The sequence below is a fragment of the Tupaia chinensis genome, unplaced genomic scaffold (assembly GCF_000334495.1).
Source record: "Tupaia chinensis unplaced genomic scaffold, TupChi_1.0 Scaffold000164_1, whole genome shotgun sequence".
NCBI lineage: Eukaryota > Metazoa > Chordata > Mammalia > Scandentia > Tupaiidae > Tupaia > Tupaia belangeri.
In genome coordinates, this window is record NW_006159638.1 from 429,090 (window position 1) to 449,788 (window position 20,699).

The following is a 20,699-nucleotide window of genomic DNA, read 5'->3' on the forward strand; positions in this document are numbered from 1 at the left end:
TATACATAATCGTGTGTATGTGTGGTGTGTGTGTGTGTATGCATGCACATGTGTGTAATATAGATAAGTACCTTTAACTAATTTGAAGTTTTCTCTCTGAATTTTTTACTTTTTAGTAAAAATACCAAAATAAAAGAGTACTCAAAGAAGCTGTAGCAGAATGATGGAGAGAAGATCAGACATTAGTATTGGACAAAGGGGAGCACCCCAAGGACAATGTTTCTCTAGTAGAATCTTAGCTTTGTATTGTCTCTCAGTACTACTTATTTTCTTTCTGTCTTTCTTTCTTTCTTTTTTTCTTTCTGTCTTTCTTTCTTTCTTTTTTTTTTTTTTTGAGAGATTTTCGCTATAGGGCGCGTGCACTCGCCAGACAGAGAGAGACATAGAGACAGAAAGCGAGAAATCACCCCCCAGGGGAGATGGTCATGCCGCAATCCCTTCTCCTCCATTCTCCTCTCGGGATCATGGGCATGCATGCGCACATGCCCGGCGCGAGTTCTAAGCCACCGGGTCCGGGACGCAAACTGAAGTCGACTACGTGGGAGTCCAGTGACATAGCCATTACACTAACTGCTGGTTCCCAGTACTACTTATTTTCCAAGCCCAGTGATTGTGGCTTCTGAATTTTCTGTGCGCTTTCTGGATAAACTTCCAGTAAATGATATCATCGTTTAAGTTATTCAGAGGTAGCTTTTGCTGCTTACAAGTAAGAACTGTAGATATTACACAAACTAATCTTCCAAACTTTTACGTGGGAAGGATAAGAAAAGTACTTGCAAATTTACAAAAGTAACAACTCATGACTCATCAACACAGAATCACAATATCACCATGCACATATTATAAGCCCTTTGTCTGAAAACCATACTACATACCAGGCTTACATATATAAATTTGAAAAGAGTTTTGTGAGATATTCCACTACTAAAATGTAATATATTACTTAATTTTTAAAGTTATATCTATATTAAATATCTAAATGTAGTCCTTTCTCTTTTTACTTTTCATAATGAATATTTTTCTCTATTATAATATCTTTCTCACAGGACTGTTGTATCAAACATGCTAATAAATATAACATTACATATAATACTTCAAACATATGCACAAATATAGATTAGTAAAAATTATTAAAAATAAAATAATTGTCATTTTTATAAGATACAGTAACATATAAAGTCAGTACTCCCTCATATACTCTTATATGTGTAAAAATAATAATTCCATTTAAATTATTTTTTAAGAATTATTTTATTTAAATTTATTTATTTATTTATTTATTTTGATGAGAGAGGGACACAGAGTGAGAGAGAGAAAGAGAGATAGAAAGGAAGCTGCCAGGCCCAAGACTCAAACAGTGGTTGGCCATGTGGGAGTTCAGCATCCTTAACCACCAGCATCCTTAACCACCATACCATCTGCTGGTCCATAAAATTATTTTTAATGGGCAATGACTTTGAAAATTCTATTCACTCTTGAACCTTCAGAAATTGGAAAGTTTCTAGTTTTCTGTTGGCACTCAATAGACTAATCAACCAAAATTAACAAGTTCACAACCTAGTTTACACCATGCCTATGAGGTAAAGTATATTTGTATAGTTTCATAATTTCACCATGGATAAATATTATTTTTCCAGTTAGTAACAAAATAATAATAATAATAATAATATTTATTTGTTATGCTGGTTAAGGATGCTGGACTCCCACATGGCTGACCACTGTATCAGAAGGCTCAGAAGAAAGCTGATCTGTACTACAGAACCCAGGAATGATTTAAAATTGAAGGCTCCAGAAAACCAAACCTACTAACTGTGTTTTTTTTTTTTTAATTGCCAGAGGATTCCTATGCTCACTGGAAAGGGACAGAGAGACAGAGACAGAAAGGAAGAGAAAGCACTCCCAAATGGGATGTGATCATGCCACAATTCTTTCTCCTCCATTTCTCCACCCTGACAGGATTTGAGGCACACACACACACAGGTGCTGGGTGTTTTCCAAGTTGTCAGGGCTAGAATTCGAACTGCAGCTAGCCATATAGGATCTGGCTTTCTTAACTATTAAGATATGAGATCAGCCCAAGTGGTAATTTTTATACTATTATAAATGGTAACTTTTTATTTCACTTACTAATTGTTGATTGTTGTTACTTACTAATCAATTTACCTTAAAATAAGTTAAATACTATGGGCTTTTATATTATGACTTGCTTAAATATTCACAGTAATAATATCTGTAAGTAGTTACTACTTTATTTCTTCCTTTCTAATTGTTTTAAATTAAATAATGTTTATTTCATGAGTAATAGACAGAGATACAGCACTCTTAACAGTATCCTGAAAAAAAAAGTTTTGTCCTGTAACATATCATAATCATGGAAGCAACACCAAGGGGCAAAGGTCATGTGGATCACCTTGAAATTCTACCTATCCCATGTGAGACAAAAATCAAATGAGATCAAATCTCAGTTACTTTGGAACCTTGCAAAGCAAGAATACAATTGGTTTACTACATGCTCAAGTATCAGTTAACATTGTTTAGGTAAAGTAAGGAATGCCTATGGTTTTTTGTCCCTTTTTTATTCTATTAATGTGATTGACTTTTTCACTTAAAACTAACCTAGAATAAAGTTATATTGGTTATAGTGTATTATCCTTTTTATATATTATGATTGGATCTAATTATCTAATATTTTATTTAGGAAATTTACCTCTGTATACAGGACACTGACCTGTAATTTTCTTTTCTGTAAGGTTCCTGCCTGGTTTTGGTATCAAGGATTTAAAACAACGGGAAGTTTTTTCTTTTACTCTCTGGAAAATTTTTGTAAGGTGGCATTACATCTTTTTTTAAATTTATAGAATAGTTTATCAGTAAATTCATCCAGGCCCAAAGATATTGTGGGAACAATTTTAATAACAATTAATTTCTTTAACATATTCAGGTTTATTCAGCATTTTCATTTTTCTTTTGTCAATTTAAAATTATTTTACTTCACAGAATTTATCCATTTCATATACAAAATTATCAAATTATTTCATATAAGTTTATTTTTTGTAGTATCTTTAACGTCCATGGACTTGCAGCAATGTCTCTATTTTTGTTTATTTTTTTTTATCTTGGTAATTTATGTTTTTTTCTGCTTTCTTTTTGCCTTATCAGACTTGCTGGAGGTTTATCAATATATAATTCTTTCATAAGAACAAATTCTTGACTTTATAAGTTTTCTGCGTATGCATATTCTTATGCTCATTGTACATTTGCATTTCTATTTTATCAACTTGTCATACTATTTTTCTCGTCCCCTTTCTTTTACTTTCTTTAAGTATAATTTCTGCTATTTTTCTATCTTCTTGAGACAGATGTTTAGCTCCCTCATATAGCAGCCTTCTTTTTTTATATATGCCTCTAGATCTACTAGGTAATGATTATTTGTTTTTTTGCTTTCAAATATTTTATGGCAGAAACTGCTAGATAACATTTAATTTCCCCTTTCTGCTTTAGTAACAGAAGCAAAATTTCATACAGATGGCTAAGTGCCCATGTAAAAGACCCTGTTTCTTCACATTTCTTACTGTCAGTGTATCCTCTATGACTAAATTTTTTGCCAAGGAAATGCAGGAAAGAAAAATGACAGTGTTCCTACTAGGGCCAATTAAAGTTACTGTTTTCTTTTGTTTTTTAGTTATGCCATATGGTGTGTGTGCTTGCTGGAGAGAGAGAGAGACAGAGAGAGAGAGACATAAAGAGGGAAAGTGAGAAAGCACCCCCTGGGGGGATGATCACAGTGAAATCTCTTCTCTTCTCCAGATTTTGGGCATGCACACACACGCCAGCTGCTGTGTTTTTCAAGCCTTCGGGTCAGAAATTTTTAACTGTTTTGTGTACCATGTGAGACCCAGCCACCTTAACTTCCATGCAACCTGCTGGCCCAGATGTACTCTTTCTATTATTCAATATTGCCTGAGTCTTCCACCACATAACACAGGTAATGATAGGAATATTGACAGCCATTTTGGATCACACGTGACCTTGAGGATGGAATATACAAAATAGGAAGAGTGAAAAACTAAAAGGATCCTGACTCCTTGACTTTGCTCACAGTCACAAGAGTGGAATCTTTTCACATCCTTTGCATATGAAAAGAAAATTTCTGCCTAGTTTAAAGCAAGACCCTGGGATATCTGTTACACAGAATTAAATGGAATGAGTAAAACATACAATGTTTCTTTTAAAAAAATACATTGGCTATTGCTTTCAGGAAATTGTAATATGATAGTGATGATTACAGACCTTACTTTGCCTCTGGTCTGAATAGAGGCATATATTATTTTTCTATTGTATTCTGATAAACAAACATATTTTAACAATATTTACTGCTAAATAGAGCTTAGGTATTTTATATATCATATGTAACAAACTCTGGTGCCTGCTTTTACCTTATTTATTCAGGCATTCAGGCAACCCCGGCATTTGGGAAGCTCCTACTTTATTCTTATTATTTTTTTTCATTAAAAAAAATTTGCCAGAGGCAGTGTGCTCACTGGAGAGAGACAGAGAAAGAGATATATATAGAGAGAAAGCAAGAAAATTCCCCATGGGAAAATGGTCACATTGCAATCCCTTCTCCTCCATTTCTCCCTCTTTTTAGGATTTTGGGTATTTGCTTCTTGTGTGTTTTTCAAGCCAACTAGTTGAGATTCAAATCATGTGGTCAGATGTGTGGGATCAGGTGCCTTAACCACCAGGTCATGAGCTGGCCCCAGCTCCCACTTTCATACCACTTATCAAAAGAAATTCATAAACATATAAATCAGATAATCATATAGTTAGAAAATAAGAAAAGTTTTGTCTGCATCTTGCACCCATTATACCTGATTCTTTAATCTATTTTGTATATAGGAAATATTTAAGCATTTGAGTTTATTATTTGAATTATCCTAAATTAACCCTTTGGATACTTACATAACCAAGTTTCTCTAACCATTCTTCACATGATATGACTGTAGATATTTAATTTCTGTCCTTCTCTTCTATTTTTTAAAACAAATTTATTTAATAAATATCACCTAAAATGTGAATCACAGGAATTTAGGTTGTCTTGTCAAATGAATGGTGAACGATGCTTTTAATATGTAAACACCTATTTTGTGAGGGCACCCCAAAATAGTAATTGTGGCAATGACTAAGGTTTTTATTCTCGCCAGATGTCTTCATGAAAAAAGATATAACAACTAGATAGTAAAATTTTTAAAATAGCTGTAGTAGTACTATGTAACTAGATATCCTGAGGAAATCCGAAATGTGGAAAGTGTGGGGCAAAAAATAAAACCAGCGCTGACATCTGGAAGACCACTGGAGTACTAGCAATTACGTAAGGGGAAAGAGATGTATGAATAAGGCATCTGATAGAAATAAAACAAAGTTATACATTTCTTGAAATCTTGGAGACCCAATTTAAGAACAGAAGGCAAATCTTGGAAGGGTTTTGCATATTCCAACAGTGTGTAAATAGTAGAGCTCTCTGGTAAATATCTGAAGGTTCTGGAGTAATCTAGGACTGTAAATCCCCAAAACTAACCAGCCAAAGCTCCTACCACATCAAACTCAAAATAAAGATGCTTCTAGGACAGAATGCAAAATGAGGAGGACAGAGAAATGGAGAAGAAAAGAGAAATAAATAAATAAAATAGATCACATTTAAATATTGGATGATGGGGATAAGAGCCAGAAATCTTGTAAAGAAAGTCATGATATTTTTGGAGATTATACCAAAACAAGAAACAGCTTTAAGACTTGAAATATGAAAAGTTTGCTCTGAAAGTTCAGAAAACTAGTTTTCCATACTAAGGACAATATCTGTATTGTGGTCCTGTAGGACCACCATCTAATGCCATATAGAGTTATTATAAAGGAGAAAAAGATTGAGTAGAATCATATCACTATAGTAATGAAAGCAAGCCAGAAACTGAAGCATACCAAAATCAAACAAAAATAAAACAAAACAAAACCTATTATTTTTAAATGAACTAAAAGATAACAAGAAAATTATATAGGACTTAAAACAGTAACATAAACTGTAATTCAACAAATTTAGAAATACAGTGACAGGACACACAGTGATAGACCAGAAGAAACATAATTATAAATAAACAAAGCAGAAAATGTCCTAAGAAAGATAAATAATTAAAGTAAATATTATTTAAATTAAAAAGAAAATCATTAGAGAACTATCAACAATAATATTAGGACAAATAAAACTAATTATCTATTCAACAAAGAATTTTAACTATTAGGCTGTCTGGAAAGTCAAGACATATTTTTCTGTTTTTCTATGCAAAAATAGATCATGATTTTCCTGACAAACCAATTTATCTTCAATCTAAAAAAAATCTCCAAAATATCTTAAAATTTATTATTATTTTTTCAATAGAGCATGTCTTGATCCTCCTGCCTTAGTCTCCCCAAGTCACTGGGATTACAGGTGCACACTCCTCCCACCTTTGAATTGGACTAGGAATCAAACCTGGACCTCTCTTATGGTCCAGTGTGCAGAGCACATCTTCATGGTGAACTCAACTACAGCTGGGCCAAATCATAAACTTCATTAAGTATGTTGCTGATATTAGGTTGTTGGAAAAATCATGACATATTTTTCTATGCAAAAATGCATCTTGACTTTGCCAACAATTCTGTGTATAGCAGTTCTGACACAAAGTTGAGTGTAATGTAGAATTAAGCTAATGAAGGCCAACCCCATGGCCTAGTGTTTACAGGAGCTAAATAGCATATGGCCAACAATACAGTTCAAATCCTTGCCCAGAGGCTTGAAAAATATTCTGGGTGCATGTGTGTGTATGTCCCAAATCCTGACAGAGAAATGGAGAATGGATTGTTGTGTGACCATGCCCTATTCAGGAGTGTTTTTCCCTATCTTCCTCTTTCTCTGTCTCTCTCTGGTAAACACGTATGCCCTCTGGCTTATAAATACCCCCCCCACCTGCAAAAAAAAAAAGATTTAAGCTAATGAGTAAATTTACTTATAATGCTGGTAAACAGAATTCTCATGATAGAAGAAAAGTCTAATAACGAATGAAGGTGGGGAAGAACACTCTCAGTTGTACTAGGATTTGAGGTATCAAGAAAAAAATAATAGAAAAAATATTCCATTATATATTGTCTGTTGAAATTTCACCCTAGTAATAATAAACAAATCTGCTTTCCAAATTTTAGTTTCCAAATACAATTACCTACTAAAAGGAGCTCTTTTTTTTTTTTTTTTGGAGAGGTTTTTGCTATAGGGCACATGCGCTCGCCAGAAAGTCTAAGAGAGACAGAAAGCGAGAAATCACCCTCCCCCAGGGGGGATGACCACGCTGCAATCCCTTCTCCTCCATTCTCCTCTCAGAATCTTGGGCACACATGCACACCTGCCTGATGTGAGTTTAAGCCACCAGGTCTGGGACTCAAACCAAGGTCGACTCCATGGGAGTCCAGCAACATAGCCATTATGCTAATTGCTGGTCCCAGGACTAGAGCTCTTTTGAAATAGCTGATTCCAAGGCTGTGGCAGGAAAAGAAAAAAGTAAAATAAGCAAAGAATTTGGAATACGTTAAACAACAGAACCTGACTTTTACAGACTTAGCATGTACAGACTCACCTCTATTTAACTGACTACAAATTTCCAATACAAAATAGCTATCTGACATTGGATATATATCCTAACATCCCACCAAGTTTAAATTCTAAAATAAAAAATACAGGACAAACTCAAAAGATCTGTTGTATTTAAATGATGCAAAGTCATTAAGGTACCAAATACGTTGTTTTACATATAATGTGCATTTAATACATGTTTGTCTACTATTTTTTATTTATTTTTTACCTTTACAACCCATTGATCTCAACCAATAATCCTTCCTGTGACTTCAATATAGCTACCCTTACCTAGGTTTAGAGGCTGTCAATCTGATTAGAATATTTCACTACAAGAATAAAAGTATATTTCTCTTGCATCCTATCACCCATGTTAAAAATACTACTACTCGGGACCAGCAGTTAGCATAATGGAAGAGAAGGGATTGCGGCGTGGCTATCTCCCCTGGGAGGTGATTTCTCTCTGTCTCTCTCTGGCTTTCTGGAGAGCACAGGCGCCCTATAGCAAAAATCTCTCCCTCCCCCCCCAAAAAAAAAGAAAGAAAGAAAAGAAATACTACTCCTCTATGGGCCAGCAGGTGGCATGGTGGTTAGGGTGGCTGAATCCCACATGGCTGACTGTGCAATTTGAGTCCCACACCTAATGGCTTGAAAAATGTGCCAGGCACATGTGCTTGAACGTCTAAAATCCCAAAAAGGAGGAAAAATAGAGGAGAAGGATTGTAGTGTGGTGATCCCATCTGGAGTGGGTGGTCAGGTTCTTGGTGGGTTGCTTGCTTGCTCGCTTGCTCTCTCTCTCTCTACCCCCCTTCTTTCTCTTGCTGTCTCCAGCAAGCATGCATGCCCTATAGCAAAATGTTAAACAAAAATGAAAAGAAAGAAAATAAATCCTACCACTTGAAAAGATAATAGCACATTCATCATAATATTGTAGTTTTCTAAATTTAGGCTGCATAGGTATTTCAAGGCTATATGTGGTATTTCCAGCAACTTAAGTGAAAATTTTCAAACAAGGTGAAAATATTTTGATGCGAAGGGATATGTTTATCACGGCTAGAAATAGACATATGAGAGGACTAATCATTTGGACCTTTAAGTTTTGGGATTCCATAAGCACCTCTTAGGGCAGCATTTTGTGTTTTCCCGTTCTTGCTTGCATAAATCTAGGAACACTTTTCTGACTCCAGTTCCCACAATCTCTCCATGTATTGAAGTATTCATCAATTCAGCAAATATTTTTTGAGCATCTAACATGTGTCAGGCACCCTGTTATATACCAGAGACACACAGTGGAAAATAAACAGAGATGCAGTCTCTGTGCCTCACAGAAATTACAGTACATCTGGAGATACAGATAAGTGTACAGAAGACTGCAATACAGTAAGAGGTTGTGAAAACAAAAGGATGTGATGCACATTACAGGGGCAAATATTCTAGACATCGCAAACTGGAAGCCCTTGGAGGAATTTAAGTAGGTGAATAAAATGATTAGATGTATAATTTTGAGTGATTATTCTGTGTATGCTGTGGAAAATATAATAGGAAGGGAACAAGAAATTCAAGGATAGTTTCCCACAGAGTCACATATGAATGAGAGCACTAGATGTAACAACAATAATATGAGATTTTTAAATAGCATCTAATAAGAATGTAATATCCATTTTTGTAGGTGCAATGTGCATTATATTCATGATCTCAATTCCCAAAGCAAACAGAAATAAGTATTGCCTTTAGCCCTTGCTCTTTCTAATTTTATAGATGAGGAAATTAAGGCTCACAGTAGTTAAGTAAAGTGCTCAGTGGAACAGAGGTTTAGATAGAAAGAATTCAAATCAGGTTGTCTTGAATCACAATGATATATTATTACTGACACCTCTTCCCACAAAATTCATTTGAACTCTGTTCACACATGTTGAATTTTCAAAGATTGTTCTTATGAATGGACTTTATCTCACATTACATCAGTAAAGGAGAGAGCCTTGACTCTAAAGAAAAAACCTCAATTCCAGGGGTCTAAAATGAATTCCTTTAATTAAGGGTTTATTTCATATAAACCTATTAAAATGAAATACATAGAAACATACTTTAAATATGTGTGCATTTGTCAATAACTACCTGATCCTTTTCCACACTCTTTATTAAAACCAGGTGATTTGGCTTGTCCCCTCTTGTTCTATGAAAACTATATGGGACTACTTCCTTAGGAAGTTATGGGCATCACATTACAGTCAGTTTTCTTACTTTTCTCCTTTTTTCAGGACTATTGCCACCTATGCTCTATGATTTAGCATATACAAGATAAAGAAAGAGAATATTCTCTCCACCTCGTTGAATTTCATTTCAATGAAATTTCCTAATCTTGCTTTCAAGGAAATGTTCATTGTCCTATTCTAGGTCTCTTTTTTTTTTTTTTTTTTGGAGAGATTTTCACTGTAGGGCGCGTGCGCTCGCCAGACAGACAGAGAGAGACATAGAGACAGAAAGCGAGAAATCACCCCCCAGGGGGGATGGTCACGCCGCAATCCCTTCTCCTCCATTCTCCTCTTGGGATCCTGGGCACGCACGCACACGCGCCCGGCGTGAGTTTTAAGCCACCAGGTCCGGGACACGAACCGCGGTCGACTACGTGGGAGTCCAGCGACATAGCCATTACGCTAACTGCTGGTTCCCTTCTAGGTCTCTTTTCAGGGCCAAATTTCACTTCTGTATTCTGAAGTTTATCATTTAGCAACTGGGAATAAGTTTAATGAAAAAAGCTCACCTACTTTTTTCATGTTTAATATTTGGTATGCGTAGTACATATATATTCTTATTTATTTATTTATTTTTATTCAAGGGGGAAAGAGAGATAGAAATAAGAGAAGTCCCCTTGACAGGGTCTGGTCATGCCACAATACCTATTCTTCAGCCTATCAAGATCTTATGCTCTGGTGGCTGGAGCTCAGTTACAACAGACTGGGAATCTGAACCATGGTTGACTATGTGATTTATGGCACTGTAATCTGTATGGTACTGACTTTGCCACCAGGCTGGACCGGTATTACATATATATTGATGACAGAGCATCCCATTTTATCTTCCCAAGTACAATACTAAGAGATTCTAATAATACCTTATTGGCAAAGGTTAGCTACTACAAAGAAATGCAAGGAACAAAGACAGAGTAAAAGACAATTAAGGGATAATATTGATGTGACAGCTGATATCTTAGTAAATTATCAACACATCTAGATAAAATATAAAATATTAATATGTTTCATGGCTTATATTCTTATCATATCTCATTATATAGTTCATGGTTTACATTTCCATTACATATCATTGAATGAGAGAAATTCAATATACGTCTTTGACTGATGTCATTAATAAAAAGTTGTCAGAAATAGTCAAAAAATGATTAATAAAAACATTATTGATTAGTTTACATGGCCAATTTAAAAGAAAAAAGTATTGAATTTTGATTATGCTAAGTATTAGTTCATATATTACTAGAATTGTATATTTTTCTTTAAACTAGATGAAAAATCTATAAAATACCATTTTGATAATAGAGAATACAGAAATGCAAATTACTGGAGACTTATCACTGATTTTCTTATCTTATTATTTTAATATTAAAACGACAAAATAAAACTTACCTCAGTTTTTTTCTAACTAAGAAACCACGTATCCATCTTTGAACAATCAGAACTGGTGAATTATGAGCCAGAATTTCATTAATTTTTGAAATAATATCTTTAATATTATTAATGTCATCCTCATAAGTTGTTCCCTGAATAAAGAAAATATATTCAATAATTTTTATCTTCCATGAAGGGATTTCCAAAAGACAGTTTAAACTTGAAAACCTGATAAAAAAACTAATAAAACTTGCAGAGATGTCTTATTAGCATTATAGTTAAATAATAAAAACATTTTCATGTCAACTTTATTAGAATAAAAGCTCAAAAATTAGTAGCATAAAATAGCTTTAATTCTCTGCACAAAATGCAAGATTTTTGATGATAACATTCACCCAAGATTCTTCTTCCAATGTGATACTTATAAAGTTTTGACCATAATCATCCTGCTCTCAAAGATAGTGGCATGGATATATGTCCAGGAAAACTTTAAAAGTACTCTGTTTCCCCATAAAGAAAATTCCTATGTGTTGGACTCATAACTCAGTTACAGTAACTCAAAATTTCATTGTAGAATGACTAGAATGTTGGATATTTTTGTTGGAATACAGTACATTTTCTTGAGAAAGATATTCTATTTGCCTTAAAGAAAGATCTCTCTTCATGCAAATTAATAGATTTAGGATCATTGATTCAGTATATCTCATTGATCCCTTGACTGGTGAAAAATGTCACTTTATGTTTTGATTGCAGGATAATACATTAAACAATTGACATTTACATTGTTTGTAAGGCACCTATTCTGAAGATTACCAATCCTACAACATTCAAAACACACACTGTCTTGTCTATACAATCTTCTATGTACCACCAGAAACAAAAAGTCACAGAAGCTCTGCAGATTAGTACTACTTCCGATTTATACTTTCAAACTCTAATTGCTGATTAGCAAATATTTTACTTAGTCCTGGATTGCTTCCACTCACAACAGTAGCTACCTTTGATATTATTCAATACTACCCAAGCCTTTTCCTAGAGCTTTTTAAACATTATGCTTCCTATTTCACAGAGAAAACAGGGCTATCAAGTCTGAACTCCCACTAATAATCCCCCTCTCCCACTACTGGCACTATTCCTTCATTTAAAAATATGATATAACCTCACCTATATTTAAAATGTTCACATAGGCCAAACCTCTGTGGCACAGTAGATAGCATACCAGGCTGAGGAGCTAGAAGCCACATATCAACTACAGTTCTAGTCCCTGGCCTAGTTAGTCTGACATATGTTGAGAGCATGTACACTCCAGATTCTAGAGGGATTGGTGTAATCAAGTCCTGAGGGGGGGTACTTCTCTTTCTCCTGTGCATGTATCTTCCTTGCTATATCTTACTGCATTCCCATATGCAGATGATTCACATAACTATAATTCTTGTCAGAAATTATCTCTTATAGATGCATAAAATGAACTTCTAGTTCCTTCTCTACTTACAAGTTAAAAACTGAAATAATCTCCCTCCTTCAAACTAATCCAAACTTCATATTGCATTTTACCTACATAGTCATTAAAACTATTCGTCTTGTCAATCAAATAAATCCATTTCCATATAATAAATCACTAAATTCTATCAAATAAAAATCTCTTCAATCTGTTCCTTATGCATTATACCTTCTATTAATGTATTAAATCAACTCATATAAGCTAAGGTCCAAATTATTGTAATAGACTACTCACTAAAGCTAAATCCCCTACATGAAATTTCCCTCCACTCCAAAATTACAGAACACAGCATAAATTTTCTGACATAACAATTGGGTCACATAAAAGTCTTAAATATTTCTCCCACAGTCCTACAAGAAAAAGTCCTATTTCTTTAGTACTACATGTAATATCCTTTGCTATTAATATCCTGTTTCTATCTCCGGCATTGTTTGACAGGCTCAAACATGACCTCTAAACTCTAAAAACACTAAACTATTTGTCACTTGAATGTGTCAAGCTCTATCAATTTCTCTGTGCCTTTGCAAATGCCTTCTACTGTGACTCATGCTTTCCACTCATGCCAATACTTTATCTAGAAATTTCTTACGTTCAAAAAACTAATCTGTTATATAAATATTTAGGATTTTTGAAATGTGACTAAAGAGCTGAAGTATTTAAAGAATTTAAACTCTTTCATGAATTCCCCCCATTTGGATCTCTTCATAAAACTTACTCTATGATCAGTAGCAATAGATTTTATATGCCACTTATTCCATCATCACTCTCAAAAAATAGAGTCCCAGAATTTTCTCTAGTTCTGTTATTTTGCAAATTTATCAGGAATAATAGCTTAAGATAAGGTTAACCTTGTTTCTTCCTTTCAGTCCTATTTTTACTCCATTGTGGTTGTTGAAACAAAATGCCGTAGGCTAAATAGCTTCTAAGCAATAGAAATTTATTTCTCATAGTTCTAAAGTCCTGCACTTTCAAGATAAAAGTTCTGACAGATTCTTTGTCTTAGGAAAGTTCATTTCCTAGTTCCTAGTACACCGTGTCTCCCGACTGTGTCCTGATATGATAGTCAGGGTAATGAGATCATTCAGAGATTTCTTACACATGGGCACTTTCTTTCCCATTCATGAGGGTTTCCTTGTGACAGAATCATTTTCCAAAGGTTCCACTTCCAAATATCATAACTTTGAGCATCAGGTCTCAACAAACAAATTTGGAAGAAGTCACATATATTCAGACCATAGCAAGTTCCATCTTCATTATAGCTTTAAAAAATTTACTTCTAAAACTATCTCTGGGAAACAAATCTTTCAGAAAAAGATCCTTTATTTGCTTCTAATACAGATGTGATTTATGCAGATCTTTATGGTTCTTCATTTCATTGGGCTTATGGTATTTAGGTGTGGCTTATGAGAAGGAGTATTGAGCTTATGTTGTAAGAACACATAAGCAAGAGAGAGAGAGAAGTGAAGAATGTAAGAGGGAATATATATGATTAGATGTAGGTAGTCCTGGTCAGATGCAGTTCTCACCAGCAGAGTACCATTAAGCTCACACTGCAGTTTACAGAAAAGAGTCTTACTTCCCACAGAGGCATGAATAATTCCTTCTGCTTATAGAGATAAGCAGAATATTCATCAGTTATGGACAGTATTAATGTTCCTTCCAGAGAACAAGTAACCTCCAGACAATACTTAAGCTTCCTGATATCCTAAAACAATTATCTTGCAAAATGCCAATAAAGATATGACTGCAAACTTGTATAAATGCCATAAACCATTTGTTATCTTAGGATAAATTGAGGTATCTTCTAAGAGAAAGTAATCCATTTCCTCCACTAGAAGAGTGATGAGTTTAAATGGGTTTAAATTCCAGTCCTACCACACGGTAGCTGTTATATAGGGTAAATAACCTATCTTTTCCCTGCTTTCATCACTCATAAAATGGAGGTAGCAGTGGTATTACCTCATTGGGTTGTTGGAAGAAGGTAACGTTTATAAAGCACTTAGAACAGTGGCTGGAATATTTCAAGCATCCAAATTGTCAACAATTTTAGAGTAAAACCTAAATGTATTTAGTGTTTTAATTTTTTTACAAAGGACTTTTATATGAAGAGTTATAAGAAAGAAAATACTTTGTATGCTAACATGTATCTAGTCACTAATGTCTATTTTTTTTCTATCCCACTTGTGAATTTTTTTCATCAGAATTTCCTAATTTAACACATACTTTCTCAGCATATTTGAAAACTGTAAAACACACCAATTCCATGAGGGTTTATTTCAAAGAAAATAAAACCATAAAAGTTTACCCTTACTATTACTTCTAAAAGCATATTATATTCTTAATATTCTTAATATGTTCACTTTAATAATCACACAAAATGGTGAGAATCTGTAAGAAACCCCCGTTAGCAGGGGAGATTTTGTACATTTTCAACCTTTAGTTATAAGGATCACATGGTAAATATTTAGGTACTAGAGGGAAGCATTTTATTAAACTCTGTAAACCAAGTACATAGAATAAAACTGTATAATGTTTCCTGGTAGTTACACAATAAAAATTGTAGGCTAATTGTACTAGGCCATGGGAATAAGATTTTCCTATTGTTTAAATAATTTCACATAAACAATCTAATTTTCTGGAAATTCATCCACATCGTTACATGCATATCAGTAACTTGTTCCTTTTTATTGTTGAATACTATTCCATAATAAAGATGCAGGAGTTAGCTCAGCCATTCACTCATTTAAAGTTATCTGAATATATTCCAGTTTGGAGCTAGTGTAAATAAAACTGCTTTAAGCATTCAAGTAGAAGTTTTTTGTGTGAGTAAGTCTTCATTGCTCTCAGTTAAGTTTCAAAGGAATCTACTGAATCATACGATCATTCTCTGTTTACTAAAAAAAACTTCCCAACTTTTCCAGAGTAACTTTACCATTTTATTTGCTACCAGTTTCTTTGCATATTTGACAGACTTTGGTGAAGAGTTCCCACCTGCATGTAAGCCCTCACCAGATGGAGCTACTAGATCTTTTACCTCCAGAATCACTGAAAAAAAGCCTTTATTCTTTAACCCCTCCGTGGTATATAGTTACAGCAACAGAAAAATGGACTAAAGCATTAATCCAGTTTGAATTAATTTTTGTGTATAGGTAAGACAAAGGTCTGATTTCATTCTTGTTTATGTGAATATTTAGTTTTCTCATTGCCATTTATTGTGTATCCTTGGCACACTTGCTGAAGATCAATTTTTTGTTTATGCATATGTTTGTTTCTGGGCTCTATATTCTTTTCTGTTGTCCAATGTGTCTAAATTTTTTTTGCCAGTACCAAACTTTTTTTTTTATTACTATAGATTTGTAATACATTTTAAAACCAGTAAAGCCTTGAGCTTTACTCTTTTTGCTTAGTATTGCTTTGCATATTTGCAGTCTTTTGTGGTTCCATATATATTTTAGGATTGTTTTTCCTATTGCTATAAGAAGTAACTGACATTTTGATAGGAAATGATTGAATCTTTAAATTGCTTTGGGTAGTATAGACATTTTAACAATATTAGTTGTTCCAACCCATGAACACAAGATGCCTTTTCATTTATTTTTGTCTGCTTTCATTTCTTTCATGAGTGTATTATAGTTTTCAGAGTGCAAGTCTTTTATCTCCTTGGATACATTTATTCTTAAGTATTTTATTCTTTCAGTAACTATTATAAATGAGATATTTGTTCTTGATTTCTTTATCATATATTCATTATTAATGAACAGAAATTTAATTGAGTTGTGCATGTTTATTTTGAATACTGCAATTTTACCAAATTAGTTTACTACTTCTAACAGTATTCTTGTGGGATCTTTAGAGTTTTCAACATATGAAACTATATGCATTTAGAAGCCAAAATAATTTTACTTCTTCCTTTCTGATTTGGATGCTGTCAATATACCTATGCATCCATTTTGTCTAATGGCTTTGGCTAGGACTTTTAGTTCTATGTTAAAGACAAGTGGTGACCGTGGGTATCCTACTCTCGTTTCATAGCTTGAAGAAAAGATTACAGCTTTTCACTGTTGAGTATGATGTGTGTTTTTCATATATGAGCAGACTTCAAACTGCTGAAAAATGGAATTAAAGTATGAGTTTATTCTAATATAAAATTTTTAAATCTTTGCATAGTTTTTTCATCACATGCATTTCTTATGCACTTTCTAAAGATCCCTCATGTAGCCTTTATTTAATAGAAGGAAGTTCCTTCTATACCTAAATTGTTTAGTTTTCATCATTTATGGGTTTGAATTTTCTCAAATGCTTTCTCTACACCTACTGAGATGATTAAGTGATTTTTATCCTTCATTCTGTTAACCTGGCTTATCACATTAATTTATTTGCATGTGTTAAACTGTTGCTATAGGCAATGAATATACTCCACTTGGTCATAGTGCATACGTCATTTAATGTACTGTTGAATTGAGTTCACTAATACTTTGTCGAGACTTTCTGTATTGATGCTCATCAGGTTTCTGCTGATACAGAGTGAGATGAAAGCAATCAAGGAGAAAATAGAGAGGCAAGACATTTATGGGACACAGAAATGGATGATTATCTGTTGATGAGAACATGTATGGTATCTTCAACTGGACTGGGTGTTTATGATGGGTACACTCACTTTACAAGATGCAGTGATGTATAGTGATTAAATGTACAGAATAAACTAAAATAAAAAGAAAGAAAGCTCCCTTGTTTGTGATGAACTGCTTTGGTTACTTTCAAAATTCTGTCTTTGACTTGGGATGATTTAATAATGATGTGTCTTGGTGCAGACGTATTTGTGTTGAATTGATCTGAGGATCTTTGGACTTCTTAAGTCTAGATGTCTCCAGAGCTGGGAAACCTTAGGATTATTATTATTGTTTTTTTTTTTAATTATTGAAGAGGGGAAACCCTCTACAGGATCTCATCATGCCACAGTCCCCACCTGGCCTTCAATCCAGCAGGATCACAGAATATGCATACATGGCTAGCATGTTTCAGATTGACCCAGGATCCAAACCTGTCTTCCATACAACTTCAGGATTTCAGAGCAGTGCACTGTCTGTCCTACTATAGCTGAGTCTCAGCCAATATTTTTTATATAAACATTTTTGGCCTTTCTCTCCACCTTCTAGGAGTTCCACAATATTAATACATACATTGATGGTGTCCTATAAGACCTATAAGCTTTTTTTTTATTCCTTTTTCATCTCCTTTGAATAATTTCAAATGGCCTGTCTTCAATTTTATTCCTTTTTTATCTCCTTTGATTGAATAATTTCAAATGGCCTGTCTTCAATTTCATTAACTCTTTATTGTGTTTGATTGACTCTTCTATTGAAGTTCTTGACGCTTTACGTTCAGTCCTCACACATACAGTTCAACAATATTTTATTGTAACTTTTGTTTCTTTAATGGTGTCTATTTCTTTACATTTTCATTTTTATGTGTTACTTTGGATTTAATTTAGTTGTCTGTATTCTTTTATAGTTCACTAATCTTCCTTAAGGTTATTATTTTGGATTCTTTGTACAGGAGTTTGTAGATACTCCTTTTTTTTTTTTAGGATGGCTTACTGAGCTATAGTTTTCTTTGATGGAGTGATGTATCCTTGATTTTTCATAATCCTTGTGTTGTGGCGAGCAAATCTGAAGAAGCAGACATATTTCCTATATTCACATAAAGAAAATGTGCATATGCTGATTGGTGGACCCTACTGCTGCCCTGCTGCCAGGGTCCACTGGGTTCAATATTGTATGGGGTCCAAGGTCAGGTGTGGCCAGTTGGCTCCTTGGTTACAAGGGAGCTGCATTAGACAGATGATGGTGGAGGCCACAGCTGAGAAAAAGCAAAGTCCATGTTGTTAAGGCCAATATCTGTGTTTGCCCAACACTAAGAGTCCCTACCCCTTTTCCTTCTTAGCATTCTCCTGATGACTGAGCTATAACAGTTCTCCCAGTGTTATGAATGAGACAAAAATGAGCTTCTCAGGTGGCACTTCACAATGCTCTGAAAATTGAACCTTCATCTCAGTCTCTATTTTCCTCACTGGAGAAGTCACAGGTCAAGAAGATCTTTCTTATAATGGTGCTGTGTCAGCTTGGACAAGGGGTGATACTGGTAAAGTTATACCATTCTCTGTGCCTTTTTAATATGCCTTTTTTTTTTCCTTTTAAGTTTTGTGCTCCTGTGTGCTGTCATCTCTCCTCTGGGTTCCATAATTCTCAAAAAAAATTTCATATGTGTGTAGTTACTAAATTGATACTTCTGTAGGCTGGAAATCCATACCATCTTTCTGAAAATGCCATCAATTGTTTTGCATTTCTTTGTAGAATTATCTTAGTAGCTATCTAGATATAAATAAATATCATAGTCAATTAATGTCACATAATGTCATTAATTTACCAGATCAAATGATGTTTAGAAACCTCATCTCCTTTATTATCTTTTTATACATATATTCACAATTTTCTTATTTCTCCTATATAGAATTAGAACCACTATATGTTATGATTGTTTCAATCATTAAAAATTAATTTCAAGATTGAAAAGTCTATTTACTTCGCCCATATTTTTGTTTACCATGTTTTATCTTTCTTCTAATGTTTCAAAGCCTTCTTTTATCTGTGTAGAGAAGTTCTTTAACAACTGATGTAGGGTAGGTCTGCTAGTGACAAATTCTCTTAGTTTTTATCCATTTGAGAATATCTGAATTTGTTCTTTATTCCTGAAGGATATTCTTATTGCCTATAAGATTTGGGGTTAGTGATTCTTCTAGCACTTGAAAGCTACTTTGTCATTTCCTTATATCCTCTAGTTTCTCTGAGAAATAAATCATGTTAATTGTTTTTGCTTAGAATAAGATGGATATTTTACCCCGTCTGCATTCAAAAATTTTTCTTTATTTTTCAGATCAATTATGATGTTTTTCAGCACTAGATTTATTTGTGATATACTCAGCTTCTTGAACCTATAGAGTTAACATCTTCCAAAAATTGGGGAGTTTTTAGCATTTCTTTCTTAAACAAGTACTCTGATAATATGAATGTTAGACCTTTTCTTATTGCCTCATGGGTCCCTAAAGCTGTGTTCTGTTCTTTCTTTTTTTAATTAGTCTTGTTTTCTCCATTTCTTTATTGTGGTGGTGGAAGTTATAGCTCCCATATGGTCTTCATGAGACTGCTATGAGGGTGGCCTTATTACTGCTGTGTAAGGGTATAAGTCCTGATGTCCATTAAACCTCCTCTGACACCCCCTTAGCAGGAAAGGGCAAAAATGATGCACTTCTAAGGAAGAGGCAGGGCTTCTTACTGGACAAGAGACATGAACGTCTTGGTTCCCTAGTTCCTTTTCTGAAACCAACCCAGTGGTGTTTAGTGGTTTCACTTGAGCCTCAGAAGGGTAGAAGTCTAGACTCTCTACTAACCCTCTGCTGCATGGGTGAAGGTAGGACCACAATTTTTTTTTTTTCCCTAAGCTTTTGATTGAAGTAGAATGCTTATTTTCTAAAAGTTATCTGTCTTGGTAGGCTGACACTTTTCTGGTCATTTAGATAGAATAGACTTCTGTTCAGGTTTTCATTTGTTTTGTCATGTTTGTTATCATCCTTTGTCCCTTGTGGATTTCTAGTTTCTTAAGCTTCAGGTTTTGGATAAATGAAGGAAAAGGAAAAAAAAAAAAAAAAACAGGAAACTCACCACTAATTTCCTCAATTGTGGACTGTCTTAGCCAGTGTATTCATTCTCATCACCTTTGAATCTTATTTTTATTTTATATATAATGTCTAGATAATTCATGTAATGTATTTAATATTACATAGCTTTTATAATACATATATACACACACACACACACACACACACACATATATATATGTGTGTGTGTATATATATATATATATTTAT

General features: G+C 34.0%; 1 protein-coding gene across 1 annotated transcript in view; it reads right to left on the reverse strand.

Moving 5' to 3' along the window:
- Positions 1-20,699, reverse strand: part of LRRIQ3 (leucine rich repeats and IQ motif containing 3) — a 169,468-nt gene that overhangs the window by 114,694 nt on the left and 34,075 nt on the right. The window contains exon 4 of the mRNA XM_006146036.2: positions 11,293-11,426. Coding sequence (XP_006146098.1) covers positions 11,293-11,426 — 134 coding nt within the window. The remainder of the gene's footprint in view (positions 1-11,292; positions 11,427-20,699) is intronic.